The sequence below is a fragment of the Arachis duranensis genome, chromosome 4 (genome assembly GCF_000817695.3).
Source record: "Arachis duranensis cultivar V14167 chromosome 4, aradu.V14167.gnm2.J7QH, whole genome shotgun sequence".
NCBI classification, from domain to species: Eukaryota; Viridiplantae; Streptophyta; class Magnoliopsida; order Fabales; family Fabaceae; genus Arachis; species Arachis duranensis.
In genome coordinates, this window is record NC_029775.3 from 74,770,682 (window position 1) to 74,785,332 (window position 14,651).

Consider the following 14,651-nt stretch of genomic DNA (forward strand, 5'->3'; position numbering starts at 1 on the left):
CTTTCCATTTTCAAAAATACTTGCTAACAATTAATGATTTGATTCAACATTTCAAGTGTGTTGCCTTTTCTGTTGAGAAAGGTTTAATGTGTGAATCATATCTTTTAAATTTCTTGTTAGCCAAGTCATTAATTTTAAAAATCAAATCTTTTTAAATTGTTTTTCAATTATATCTTTTCAATCAAATCTTTTTAAAACCATAACTTTTCAATCATATCTTCTTAATCACATCTTTTTCAAAATAAATTTTCAAATCATATCTTTTTGATTTCTAATTTCAAAATCTTTTTCAAAAATCACTTTACTTCTTTCCCAATCATATTTTTCAAAATTTCTTTTAATTAATTCACTTTAATTTTCGAAAATTTCTTTCCCTCTTCTCACATCCTTCTATTTATGGACTAACACTCCTCCTCAATGCACAATTCGAACTCTATCTCTCTTGATAAGTTCGAATTCTTTTACCTTCTCCTTCTATTATTCTTTTCCTCTGACACCTTAAGGAATCTCTATCCTGTGACATAGAGGATTCCATACTTTCTTGTTCTTTTCTCTTTCATATGAGCAGGAACAAAGACAAAGGCATTCTTGTTGAGGCTGACCCTAAACCTGAAAGGACCTTGAAGCGAAAGCTAAGAGAAGCTAAAGCACTACTCTCTGTAGAGGACCTAACAGAAATCTTCAAGCAAGAAGAAGACATGGCAGCCGAAAACAACAGCAATGCCAACAATGCAAGGAAGGTGCTGGGTGACTTTACTGCACCTACTCCCGACTTCTATAGGAGAAGCATCTCTATCCCTGCCATTAGGAGCTTCTTGGGTTTAGCCAGATATTACTGGAGATTTATCGAAGGATTCTCTCGGATTGCGCTACCGATGACTAAATTGACAAGGAAAGAAGCGTCTTTTGTTTGGACGTCGGAGTGTGAAGAGAGTTTTCAGAATTTGAAGCAGAAGTTAACTTCAGCACCTGTTTTAATCTTACTGGAACCACATGAACCATTTGAAGTGTACTGTGATACCTCCTTGAAGGGTTTGGATTGCATTTTGATGCAACACCGGAATGTGGTGGCTTATGCATCGCGTCAGCTGAGACCACATGAGGCAAATTACGGAACTCATGACTTAGAATTAGTAGCGATTGTGTTTGCATTGAAGATTTGGAGACATCACTTGTACGAAGTAAGGTTTAGCGTCTTTTCTGATCATAAGAGTCTCAAGTATATCTTTGATCATAAGGAGCTTAATATGCGTCAGAGGAGATAGATGTAGTTGCTTAAGGACTACAATTTTGAACTGAGTTATCACCCTGGAAAGGTGAATGTAGTAGCAGACGCATTGAGTCGAAAATCCTTAACAATATCTTGGATGAAAATCAAGGAAGAGGAGCTAGTGGAAAAGTTTGTGGATCTTAAGTTGGATATTGGTGAAGTTGCCGGAAGAGCTTGCCTAAATAAGTTACAGATCTCAAGTGACTTTAAATCCGAACTCCTAAAGGCTCATCAAAACGATGATGTGTTACCTAAGGTGTTGCCATCTATCAAGCAAGGGAAGCAATGGAGAGTGTCATGGGATCAAGATGGATTGTGGAGATTCAAGGGTAGGATCATTGTGCCGGATGTTAGAAATTTGCGACAAGATATATTGAAAGAAGCGCACAAGAGCGGATTTTCTATTCACCCTGGGAGTACTAAGATGTACCACGATCTGAAGGCTATATTCTGGTGACCTGGTATGAAGAAAAATGTGGCAAAACATGTCTCAAAGTGCCTGACGTGTCAGAAGGTGAAGATAGAACATCAGAAACCGTCGGGAATGCTACAGCCACTTGAAACTCCTCAGTGGAAGGAGGAAGGAATCGCGATGGATTTTGTGACCGGGTTACCGAGGACTAGGTCGGGATTTGATGCTATTTGGGTGATCGTAGATCGCTTAACCAAATCTGCTCATTTTCTGCCTATCCGAATAAGTTGCTCAATGGATGAGCTAGCAAGGATGTATATAAAGGAGATAGTAAGGTTGCATGGTGTGCCGTCGAGCATAGTATCAGACCGTGATCCTCGATTCACTTCAAGGTTTTGGGGAGCTTTCCAAAGAGCTTTCGGTACGAACCTATGTCTCAGTACTGCATATCATCCACAGACGGATGGACAGTCGGAGAGGACTATTCAGACATTGAAAGATATGCTGAGAGCATGTGTATTGGATCAACTCGGAAGGGGGACCGCTACATGCCATTGGTGGAGTTTGCGTACAACAACAGCTTTCATGCAAGCATAGGGATGGATCCGTATGAGGCCTTGTATGGACGAAAGTGCTAGTCTCCACTTTGTTCATATGAATCCGGTGAAGCAAGTGTTTTGGGTCCAGATTTGGTAGCAGAGACTACTGAGAACATTAAGAAGATTCGTGCAAGGATGTTAACTGCTCAGAGTCGACAGAAGAGTTATGCAGACCAGAGAAGGAATCCATTAGAGTTTGAAGTGGGAGAACATGTATTTCTGCGGGTTACACTGACAACTGGGATTAGAAGAGCGATTAAGACCAAGAAATTGAATCTGAGGTATAAAGGACCATTTGAAATTTTGAGGCGATTTGGGCCAGTGGCATATCAAGTATCTTTGCCACTTTATCTGTCTAACTTGCATGACATATTCCACGTGTCACAACTTCGTAAGTACACGTCGGATGTGGCTCATGTGTTGGAGCCTGAGTTGGTTGAGTTGAGGGAAAACTTAACTTTCCAATTAACGCAAGTGAGGATCGATGACACTAGTGTGAAGAAGCTGCGAGGAAAGGAAGTCTCATTGGTTAAAGTTACTTGTGAGCGAGCAGGAGTTGAAGAGCATACTTGGGAATTGGAGTCTGAGATGTGAAAGGATTACCCCGAGCTCTTCTCAGGTAATTCAAATTTTGAGGACAAAATTTCTTATTTGGTGGGGAGAATGTAAGAACCACAACTAATCAACCGGTTAATTAAGTGATTATATTGCCCAAATTAGATTCTGAAATGTTAGAGTGAGAATTTGAGGATTTAAATATGATTTTTGGACTCATTAGGTCTTTCTGAGTCAGAAAATGTGTTTTCTGTGAAAAACCATGAAAAACCACGAACCGACAGTTGAACCGGTTCAAGTCTGCTCGGTACTATACGAGAAAAAGTGAAAACAGCCAAAAACCTTAGAAAAATATTAGAAATGGAAAACCGGGCATTAATTTTAAAGTTTTGGCCCGATGTTGAGCCAAACGGGCTAAAAATGCTAACGGGTTGGACCGGGCCCAAGTTGGGCCCAAGCCTAACATATATAAGGTTCATTTAATGAACCAATCAGCACAAACCACACTCAAACACACACACACCCAGCTGAAAGAGAAGGGGAAGAAGAGAACCCTTGAGCACTATTCATCATCTTCTTCCCAAGCTTATATCTTGAGCTATAGAGCTCCGATCGCCGTACCGTTTGCGGCTACACGTTCCTTGTGAAGAGCTCTACAAAAACCACCCAAGAAACTGGTAAGGAAAGCTCGAATCCCTCTCAGTTCTTCTCTTTAAAATTTTGAGTTCCTAGGGATTGGGATTAAGTGAGTTTTTGTGATTTTAGATGTTTAGGTTCACTCTCATCTTTGCTTAGCATTGGGTTTTGGCTTCCAAAGCTATTGGGAAAGATAAGAGCTCTTGAACCTTTGTGAGATTATGTTTATGTTGAGCCCTAGATTGATTTGTGATGATTTATGTATGTATAGCTTGATTATTGTGAGTTTTGGAGCTATTGGAACTTGTTGGTGGCTTGGATTGTATTGGAAAGCTTGTTGGGGATTATAGTTGTGCTCATTTTGGGTTAAGGGCATATTGGAAATCGGCCAAGGTATGGTTTCGATTTTCTCTATGTAGTATATAATATTCATGGACACTTAGCCTAGTGACCTATAGGCTAAGTTTGAATTATAATGGTTGATGAGTTATGAATATTGATGTATGATGATTTATTATGAATTGATGATGATATGGTAATGATGATTGATTGTGTGAATTTGAAAAGTGTATTGTGATAATATGTGTGATGTTGAGATTGATGAAATGGTAATGTGGTTGGAAAAAAATGTGAAAGAAGATTGATTAGAATGTGATATATGTGATATATTGATGTTGAGATGGAGGAGGATGAATTGTGAAGGAAAATGTGGTAAGATTGGTGTAATATGACACAAAGGGTAGATTTTGATGAGAAATGGAGTTTGAAATGGTTTGGTATGGCTTTGGTTGTGTTTACAAGAAATTGTGGAAATTGTGAAATTGGGTAAAGTTGGTTTTTGGTGAACTTTGTCTGATCATAACTTTTTCCTCGGTTTTTAAAATTGGTTGAAATTTATTTATAATTAAAGTTCATTGAAAACCCTTTAAATCGATATAAAGTTTGCAAAATTTAGAATTTTGTAGAGGAAGTTATGATCATTCAAAATTGGTGTTGAAAATCTGAAATTCTACAAAGTTGTAGAATTTTGTGATTTCTGATATGTGCGCACACCTCTGCGAAAATTTCAACCTGTGCGTACGCACACACAGAGGCAGGCAGTCTGCTTGCAATGCTAGCACAGCTTGTGCACGCACACACCAATGAGAAATTGCAACCTGTGCGTACGCACAGCCTTGTGCGCACGCGCACGTTGGGAAGGCTAGTCTGTTGAGGGCGCTGACACAGGTTGTGTGAGCGAACAGACGTTGTGAATTTTGGCACCTGTGCGTACGCACACGCCCTGTTTCTCAAATTTTCTTTTGTTTTCAACTATTCTACCTTCCTAACAAGGTTGTAAGCTTCTATAATACCATTTTAAGACTCTTGGGCCTTGTTTTGGATATTTAAAACAAGAGAAAAAATTTAAGGGTTTTAAATGATATTATTCGTAGAAATTAGAAAACGGAGGCCTATGTTTCTGTCTTACTGAGGATGGTTCGATGGTTTGTGATGAATGGTTGATGTATGAGATGAGAATTGAGGAACTGTTGAGTTCGGAATAAAAATGTGAATTGACAGTGGTTGAGTTGAGTCGAGGACTCGAATGTGTAATGAGGAATCACTGATGTGTTGCAACTGTTTTCTAAAAAACCACTGAACTACTATTTTATGTTAGGATTATGAGACGCTATCCACCTGGCAGGGACAATGGTTGGATCCCGCCTGTCGAGGTAGCGGCGGCGTGATGAGCGAATAATTTATACGCTTTTTGGCATCATTTTTATAGAGTTTTTAGTATGATTTAGTTAGTTTTTAGTATATTTTTATTAGTTTTTAAGCAAAATTCACATTTTTGGACTTTACTATGAGTTTGTGTGTTTTTCTTTGATTTCAAGTATTTTCTGGCTGAAATTGAGGGACCTGAGCAAAAATCTGATTCAGAGGCAGAAAAAGGATTGATGATGCTGTTGGATTCTAACCTCCCTACACTCGAAAAGGAATTTTTCATCCTACAGGAGTCTAAATGGCACGCTCTCAATTGCGTTAGAATGTAGACATCCAGAGCTTTCCATTAATATATAATAGTTTATACTTTGCCCGAGTTTAGATGACGCAAACTGGTGTTTAACGCCAGCTTTTTGCCCTATTCTGGCGTTAAACGCTAGAAACAAGTTGCAAAGCAGAGTTAAACGCCAGAAACAAGTTACAAACTGGCGTTTAACTCCAAGGAAGACCTCTACACGCGAAAGCTTCAATGCTCAGCCCAAGCACACACCAAGTGAGCCCGGAAGTGGATTTCTGCATCATTTACTCATTTCTGTAACCCTAGTAACTAGTTTAGTATAAATAGAACTTTTTACTATTGTACTAGGGGTCTTTTTTCCCTATTTTCAAATTTATATGCCATTTGGGGAGGCTGGCCATTTGGCCATGCCTAGACATTGTTCTTATGTATTTTCAACGATGGAGTTTCTACACACCATAGATTAAGGTGTGGAGCTCTGCTGTTCCTCGAGTATTAATGCAATTACTACTGTTTTTTATTCAATTCATGCTTATTCTTATTCTAAGATATTCATTCTCACACAAGAACATGATGAATGTGATGATTATGTGACACTCATCACCATTCTCACTTATGAACGCGTGATTGACAACCACTTCCGTTCTACATGAAGACAAGCTTAAATGTATATCTCTTGGGTTTCTAATCAACGATTCACGTTGACTCCCCTCTGATAATGGGGCATCTGAATCTGAGATTGGAACCTCCGTGGTATAAGTTAGAATCAATTGGCAGCATTCTTGAGATCCAGAAAGTCTAAACCTTGTCTGTGGTATTCTGAGTAGGATCTGGAAAGGGATGACTGTGACGAGCTTATCTATACACTTATCTGAAATTCCCACCAATGAATTACATAAGTATCTCTATCTTTATTTTACGTTTTATTTATATTTTAATTATTAAAACTCCATAACCATTTGAATCCGCCTGACTGAGATTTACAACATGACCATAGCTTGCTTCAAGCCGACAATCTCCGTGGGATCGACCTTTACTCACGTAAGGTTTATTACTTGGACGACCCAGTGCACTTGCTGGTCAGTTGTGCGAAGTTGTGAAAAAGAGTGATATTACAATTGTGCGTACCAAGTTGTTGGTGCCATTGAGATCACAATTTCGTGGACCACGGCGTAAGGGCGGTGGTTCGTCCCTGCTTGCGTTGAGATGTGAGGTCTGTGGTAAGAGTATCCCGCCGCATCCCTTCGGATCAATAGAGCGTGTAGGCACAAAATCCTGGATAGTGATCTGAGCACTATATCTCGGGGTTCCCATATGATGATTCCGAAGGGCGACATCTCCATGGAGGTGTGTCGGGTTGGCAGTTGAACCGAAAATGTGATATGACAGCCAGTAGAATAGGCATTCATCATGTGCATTTTCTATTTGTTTGTATGCTTTGCCGACTTGATATTGTTTGTCTATTTGTATAACATGTCTAATTGCTACTCGAGTTTCTTGCTTTATATGCTTCTACTTGTGATTTACTTGCATTGTATATACTTGTGATTTCTACTGGGATTGAGGAGGTTCGGAAGGTGGTGGCGATGGGATCGCATGGAGGATAGGTTGGTAAAGGCTGTGGGACAGCGGTGTTTGGTTAGAATAGAAATTCCTTAAGATAGAGTACCCCGTTTAGTTATGTTAAGGTTTTATATAGCTATGCTTATTTGTTTTAGAATGCTTTAAGTTTGAGTTCTTGTAATGGATATGGAGTCTAGGATTGCCTTTGGCGTCCCGGGGTATTATATCCTACATCACTAGGCACTGTTACCGTACTGAGAACCTCCGGTTCTCATACCATATTTCTGTTGTGTTTTTCAGATGTAGGTCGCAACCCTCCTCGGTGACTTGTCTGGTTGGTGACAGAAGTGGAGGATCTGGATACTTCTTTTTAAGTCTTTTGATTTATTTTGTATATGTCTCTCACTTTTGTATTTTGTTTTGCCAAGAGGCTTGTATTTGAGAGAACAAAACTTGTATAAGCTGTTTTTACTATCTGGTTTCATGTATGGTCTGTATATGGCTAGCCAGCTTAGACTCCGCGAGTCGTGGCTAGTTTCTTATGATATTATATACTTAACTTTTGTTATCTTTTACCTGTTTATTGTGTCTTAAGTTAGAAGCTTTGTTAGTACGTTTTGCGCTTTTAAATCCTGTTTTTGAGCTATATCCTTCATCGGGCTTCTAGATTATATCAATTCTTTCTATATATTGTATGTATGAGCTTAGAACTGTCGTAATCCTTGATTAACCTTTGCTTTACGATGCGAGGTAAAGTTTAGGCTAATTAGGGTGTTACACATGGAGGGACATCAACTTCACCATCGATTTTTCCCAAACAAAAGTGATGTCAATATGAAGAGGATGAAGATACAAACACTTTAATCAATTTAATTTTTTTATCAGAGTTACGAAGCTCAAGAAATCGAAAGCAGAAGCTTTCGGGTTCCATGAAAGTTCTTATGTTCTCTCTCTCTCTCCCATTTTCTCTAAGTTTTGGCTGAAATGAAATAAGAATGATGATGATTAAGGGTGATAATGATGATTATGTTAGTTTGGTAACACAAAGGGGGTTAGGTGTCATGCATATGGGTTGCTGAGTTAGCAATTCAAATTATAAATATTTTAAACGGATAATTATGAATGTTAAATATATTATAACACAAGCAATAATATATATTGGGATAAATAGGTATGAGTTACTAATATAAATGACATTAGTAATATAATAATAAAAGATATACAATGAAGCATTAGCAAAACTAAATTCACCGAAGAGTACCAATATTTACTCACATCAGCAGATTTTGAACTTGAAATATTAATTGCTAAAATTAAATTATAAAATATTCATTATTAATAAATTACTAAAATTATAATTTCAATTATGTAAAATATCTTATTTTAGCAAAATTATATAATAATCTTAATTCATGTAAACTCAAGGTATCATAAAAATTAATCTAAATATCTTTAACAAAATAGTTTTTAAAATAAAAGCTCCAATAAAATAAGTCATAAATTATTCATAATTAATAATTGAAAATATTCTTTTTATCACTTAATTTAAATGATATAATTTTTACCATTCATAAATTATCGAAATTCTAGTTTCAATTGTGGAAAATATCACATTTAATAAAATTATATATAATAATTCTAGTCAATTTAAATTTAAATAATCATAAAATCAATTTAATTATATCTAATAAAATAGTTTCCAAATAAATAGTTCAAATTAATAAAATAGGTCATAAATAATTTATAAAAGAAGTTTCAAAAATACAAGTTATTACATTGCCTATTCTCAAAGGGATCATTTTTTTGTATTAAAAGTTATGCTTTTGGATACTAGAATATGTTACACTTTTAAAGTGATGCGCTTGAGAATGAAAGGCTACACTTTTCATGACTCATGCTTACCAGAAATCAATAGAATAGGTTACACATGTAACACCCTTACTATCAGGATGTCATGCTTTCGGGTGCACAACTCTAATGGCGGAGGTATTACGATGACTCTCATATGGTAAATAATAAGGTATGAACCTTTATGCGTAAATATATTGGTGGTTTTACTAAAAACTTAAAACTTTTCCAACAAGAACAACAACACATATTCACATACTTAATATTAATAAAACATTATAGTATTACATACAAAAGCAATTACAAAACTTACCCCTCTAAATAAAACTCTAACTAACAAGGCGAGGGGAAAATAAATTTTAACTCAACTCAACTCGTAAACATAATCTTCTATACTCCTGTAGCTCCACACTAAACCTTCGCACTTATAGCTGAAAGGGGTGAAAAATAGGGGGTAAGAACTGGAGAGTTCTTAGTAGGGTCGGAGTGTATAGTTATATTCAATTTATTACCGTAGCCAACAACATTGAGCAATAGAATACATTTAGACTTAACAAATAAATAGCACAGAAATCAAACAATCATATATATAACACACCCACAATCACAGAAAAATACACTCACAAACAAATATGTGCAAACAAGTATGATGCATGTCTGTCGTATGGCTAATAAGCTCATTTTTCAGTTATATAGCCAAACCCGACATGTCCGGTAGCTAATCCGGGCATCGTCCTCTTGAAAAATGGTGAGCGGTACAGTACCATAATCTTCATTTGGTGAGCGGTAAACCACCTCGATTCCCACTATCTGCGGGCGATAAACCACCTCGATCCCTACAGATGTTTTTAATTAGAAAACAGCACACCCGTGGACGGTAAATAACCATGATCCCCATGTCCATCCCGACACTGGATAAGTGATACATCATCACAATCCTTACCAAGTCATAGCTCAAATTCAAAACTACAATCTTTTAAAATCTTGACCTTGAGCGAGTAGGACTAAGCCACAACCCTTGCATACTGTCCAGGTTTTTTTCCAAATATCAAAATCTCTCTTTAAAAATAATTCAAATCCATCTCTCTTTCATTAAACTCCTTTTCACCAAAATAAAAGTCTAAAATCAACTTCAACAATCCATTCTTTAATTCTGTTTAAAATAAAAAATCCAAAATACACAACTTTCAAGCAGACAACAATAATTCAACATAAACTTAATCAAACTCAAACAATAATCAATCAAACCAACATTCACTTATCAGATTCACATTTAATTATAATAAAAATTACTAAAACCCTACGTCTATACGAAATCACAATAATCGAACCTCCAGAAAAAGCTCCTAAACGAGAAATTGAAGAAGAAAACGTTAAAGTCGACTACTCCACCTATGGAGCTCCCAATTGGCCGAACCTTGCATGAAGAGACAGCGGTGCCACTGTTAATTTCTCCCAAACAAAAAGTGACGTCAATATGAAGAGGAGGAAGATACGAATACTTTAATCGGATTAGATTTTTTATTGGAGTTACGGAACTCAAAAAATCAAACGTCAAAGGTCAAGGTTCCATGGTTTCCTTTCTCTTCTCTCTCACGACCTTTCTTTCTTTTTTCTTTCCTAATGAATCCGCTGATGATGATGATGACTAATGAGAATTTAGCATGCTTAAAGTTTAAACGACATATGGGGGTACGTGTCACTCATTTAAGTTGCTTAATCAGTGATTCAAGTTATAAATATCCTAAACGGATAATTATGAAAATTGGATATATTAAAACACAAGTAATAATATATATGATCTTCTAATACAATTGACATTAGTAACTTAAGGATGAAAGATATACGATGAAGCATTAGCAAAGCTAAGTTCACCGAAGAGTACCGATATTTACTTATATCGACAAAAATCGAGCTCGATAATAATATCATTAACTAAAGTCTATTTTTAAATTAAAAATATCAATTACTCAAATTAAAATATACATATAATTTTCATTACTTATAAATTACTATATTTATAGTTTTAATTATGTAAAATATTTTATCATATATATATATATAAGAATATGAATTTGATTGAATTTAAATCTTCTTTTCTAAAACCTAATATTTAGTAATATGATTATACGTATAATCTTGCATTTTTAATTAAATTAGTCAAATATTATAAAATAAAAAAATACATAAGGATACTATACTTACAATATTTTTTAAATAATAAAAATTATCCTTAAACAAAGTATATTCATAATGAACCAAAAATATTGGGATGATCATAATTTTGAATATTTATACATCTCACACTAAAATAAACATATCCATAACAAAATATGCATAAGATCACTTAGAGTTTACTACTAATAAACTACAAAAAATCAAAATACTTTATCCAACATAATATGTATCTTCTAATCAAAGTCTTTGACAATAAACTATCATGATAAGCATCTTAATCTTCATTAATATCTCCAAAACTATCCTGCATAATTATATAAAAAATAATTGGAAAAATAACTATAATGATATGTAATAAACAAGCATGATTAAAATTAATCCATATATAACATAATATTTAGAGATTTAATTAGATGTTGCTTGCCTCAATCCGTTTATCCTTGTGAATACAATATCCATTCACTGTAATATTACTTAAACGATTTGGTACACTTGTCAATATCCAAGTACACTAATTTTTCGCTTATCAATAGTGTCTTAAGCTATTGAACAATGAAATACAACCTATAACCCCAGTCAACTGTCAGCTAACTTATAACGATACGACTATACTACATATATACTAAAATTAGCCACAAAAAACTAGTATAAAATACATATTGAAATAGAAATACACATTGAAAATAAATTAAACCATACATATATTTATATACAAATATATTAGTGGCTGATTTTGGTATACAAATAGCATTTTTGATAACAATATAAATATATAATTCGCCCTCTTATTTGTTTTTCAAAAATCTTATAATATTTTAAAAATTTGCATAAAAAAATTGGCATTCCAAAAATAAAAATTCATGAATAATTGTCATTTTTTAGAATATTATTGTAATTCAAATAATGGCTAATTTTTTTCCATATGAAAATAATTATGGTGTAACGCAATGAAATGGACGTGAATCAAATATTTACGCTGCTATGGTGTAAGTCAAAACACAACTTACATTTTGCTTTTTTCACCTTGTTTTTATTTTTATTTTTATTTTTTTGTTTATGAAACAACTCAAATGCAGTTTGCATTTTATGAATGTCAGGTTTTTCAAATTTTTTTATTTTTGTTTTAAGCCCAAAACGCAAGTTGCGTTTATGAAAATTGGCATTTTTGATTTTTTTTTCAAATTTCAAAAACGTAGGTTGTGTCTTAAATGGGTAGAATTTTTTTTTCAAGCTGCAAAACGTAGCCTGCATTTTGTACAAAAAATAATTAATCGAAAGCCTTGCCTATAAATACGAAACTCAATTCAACCTAAGTTGTACCTCATTTCTACTTTCATTCCTCTTTTTTTTGCATATATTTCATAGTTGTGAGTTTTTTGGCAATTAGTTGTGTCAAAAAAGTCGGGTTAGGAAGTTGAGGTTATAGAAGATATTGCAAATTTGTAAGTGTATTATAACGGTGAGATTATCCCAAACACACACGAAGGAGTGACTTTTATTTGTGAATGTTCGTTTTCATTTGTTATTCCATGCATCATGAGTTTTTTAGAGTTGCAAAATGGTCTTTGTGAGAACATACAAAGTCACATTTCGAAAAGGATGAGCAACATTTTGTACAGGAATCCTGTACAAGTATTTGGTAGACTGATATAATTTCAAATAATGTTCCTCACTAACGACACATGTATGCACTAGATATTTCATATTTATCAACAAACCTGATTTCACGTGCCGATGATAGAGCTATACGTTAAGTTTGAATAACATACGAAACTGGACGCGGTTGGCGATGAGGTTAATGTTGATGAGCTCAGAGATATAGATTGGGAATAAGATAACAACGACTATGAAGAGAATTTCGAAGCCAACTATGAAGTCGACAACAAAAATGATAGCAGAGACCTTGCAGGCAATCTGGCGCTACAAAATGAAACGCATGTGATTGTAAACTAGCACCCCTTTGGTGTTCCATCTTTTATGCAGACTCTGGATCTCGAAGCCATGCATGCCCCTAAATTTTCTGAGCATGTGAATATAGGTATGTTATGGTTATTAATTAAAGTTATCGCTACCATTTATTTTATTTGTCTTGTTCGACTAACGGTGATTCACATGTCGTAGGTGAAGGTAATGTTGTGGCAGAAGATGTTGAGATTAGTGTCATAATAGAATTTGGTTTTAGAGAGTCGGTGATATCTACAATCAAAAGCTACACTATCTCTAGAGGAGTTGATTACATTGTGTATGAGTTTGAGTCGCAGTCATTCTATGCAAAATGCAAGGGTTATGGTGCAGGGTGTGATTCGCTTATCCAAGCTAGTTTGATTCGAAAGAAAGGTTGTTGGGAGATCAGGATATACAATGACAAACACACGTGCACCATGGGGACGATTTCACAAAATCATGCCAAGTTGGACTCAGACACAATTGCAGATGCTATTAGGCCATTGGTTAAAGCAAACCCGTTGATAAAGGTGAAGTCTATTATTGCAGAAGTTCAATCCAGGTTCAACTACACTGTAAGTTACTGGAAGGCTTGGTTGGCAAAGTAGAAATCTGTCGCAAAAGTTTTCAGTGAATGGAAAGTTTCTTATCAAATTCTGCCAGTATGGTTGAAAGCAATGACTGCGAAGATGTCAAGGTCTCGTGTTTAAATAAAAATGCTCCCCATTTACTGTGAGAGTGAGGAGATTCAAGGTGTAAATGTAAGACCTCAAATTTTGAAAATTAAATAATAAATTATTTATGATTTATTTTATTTATTTGAGAGCATATTTTCAGAAATTTTTGTATTAATTGAGTACTTTCTTATTATTGATTTAAAGTTTTAGTGATTTAAAAACAATGAGGATTTTATATGCGCTAATTTGAATAATTAGATTTTAAACTTTATTATATAATTTTGAAGAAAATGAATTTGATTATTTCTAATTATTGAATTAGAGTCTTTATTTGAAAAATAAATTGTAAGTTGATAATTAAATAGTATTTTCATAGGTATTATTATTTGATTAAATTTGATTTCAAATTATTACTTTATTACCTTAATTTTATTAAAAATACCTATATTAGCCCTAACTCTTTTTTCCAATTCTAAACCCTAATTCCTAATTTACTAATGGTAACCCTAATTTCTAAAACACACACATGTATACCCCCCACCACCTGTCATCCTTCCTCACCGCCACTCACTGACCCACCGCCAACCCTTCACCCAACGCACTCACACTCAATAATAATCACACACACAGCAAAGAGGAATAGAGTTGAGAAACGAGAGATTCAGAGAGTGAGGAGAGAGCACGAGAAGAGATCCGAGAGAGGGAGGGTGCCGCGCCATCACCCCGCCACCGTCGCGCATCACCACCATGCTACTAAGGCCACCGCATCACCACGCCTTGTCGTCGAGCCTATCCCGCTGCTGCCACCAACAGTAGAGGAGAGAGAGAGATCGGACAGAGAGAGAGAGAGACACTAAGAGGGAGAAGGTTTCGTGCCGCTGCTACTGTTCGTGTAGTCACCGCTGAGAGAAGGCAGCACCACCATCACATCACCATCGTTGTACTGGGCATCGTCGCCATCACC

The 14,651-nt window shown here is 35.3% G+C and overlaps 1 protein-coding gene across 1 annotated transcript; it reads left to right on the top strand.

Moving 5' to 3' along the window:
• Window positions 1-875: 875 nt before the first annotated feature.
• Window positions 876-1,727, top strand: LOC107484632 (uncharacterized). Its single transcript, XM_016105182.1, has 2 exons — window positions 876-1,181; window positions 1,317-1,727. The coding sequence occupies exons 1-2, from the start codon at window positions 876-878 to the stop codon at window positions 1,725-1,727; spliced, it is 717 nt and encodes a 238-aa protein (XP_015960668.1).
• The last annotated feature ends 12,924 nt before the right edge of the window (window positions 1,728-14,651 follow it).

Excerpts from the sequence above, each read along its gene's own strand:
- LOC107484632 (XM_016105182.1), top strand. The coding sequence starts at position 876 with ATGACTAAATTGACAAGGAAAGAAGCGTCTTTTGTTTGGACGTCGGAG. Across the intron at positions 1,182-1,316 it reads GGAGACATCACTTGTACGAA|GTGAATGTAGTAGCAGACGC; the intron begins GTAAGGTTTAGC and ends CACCCTGGAAAG.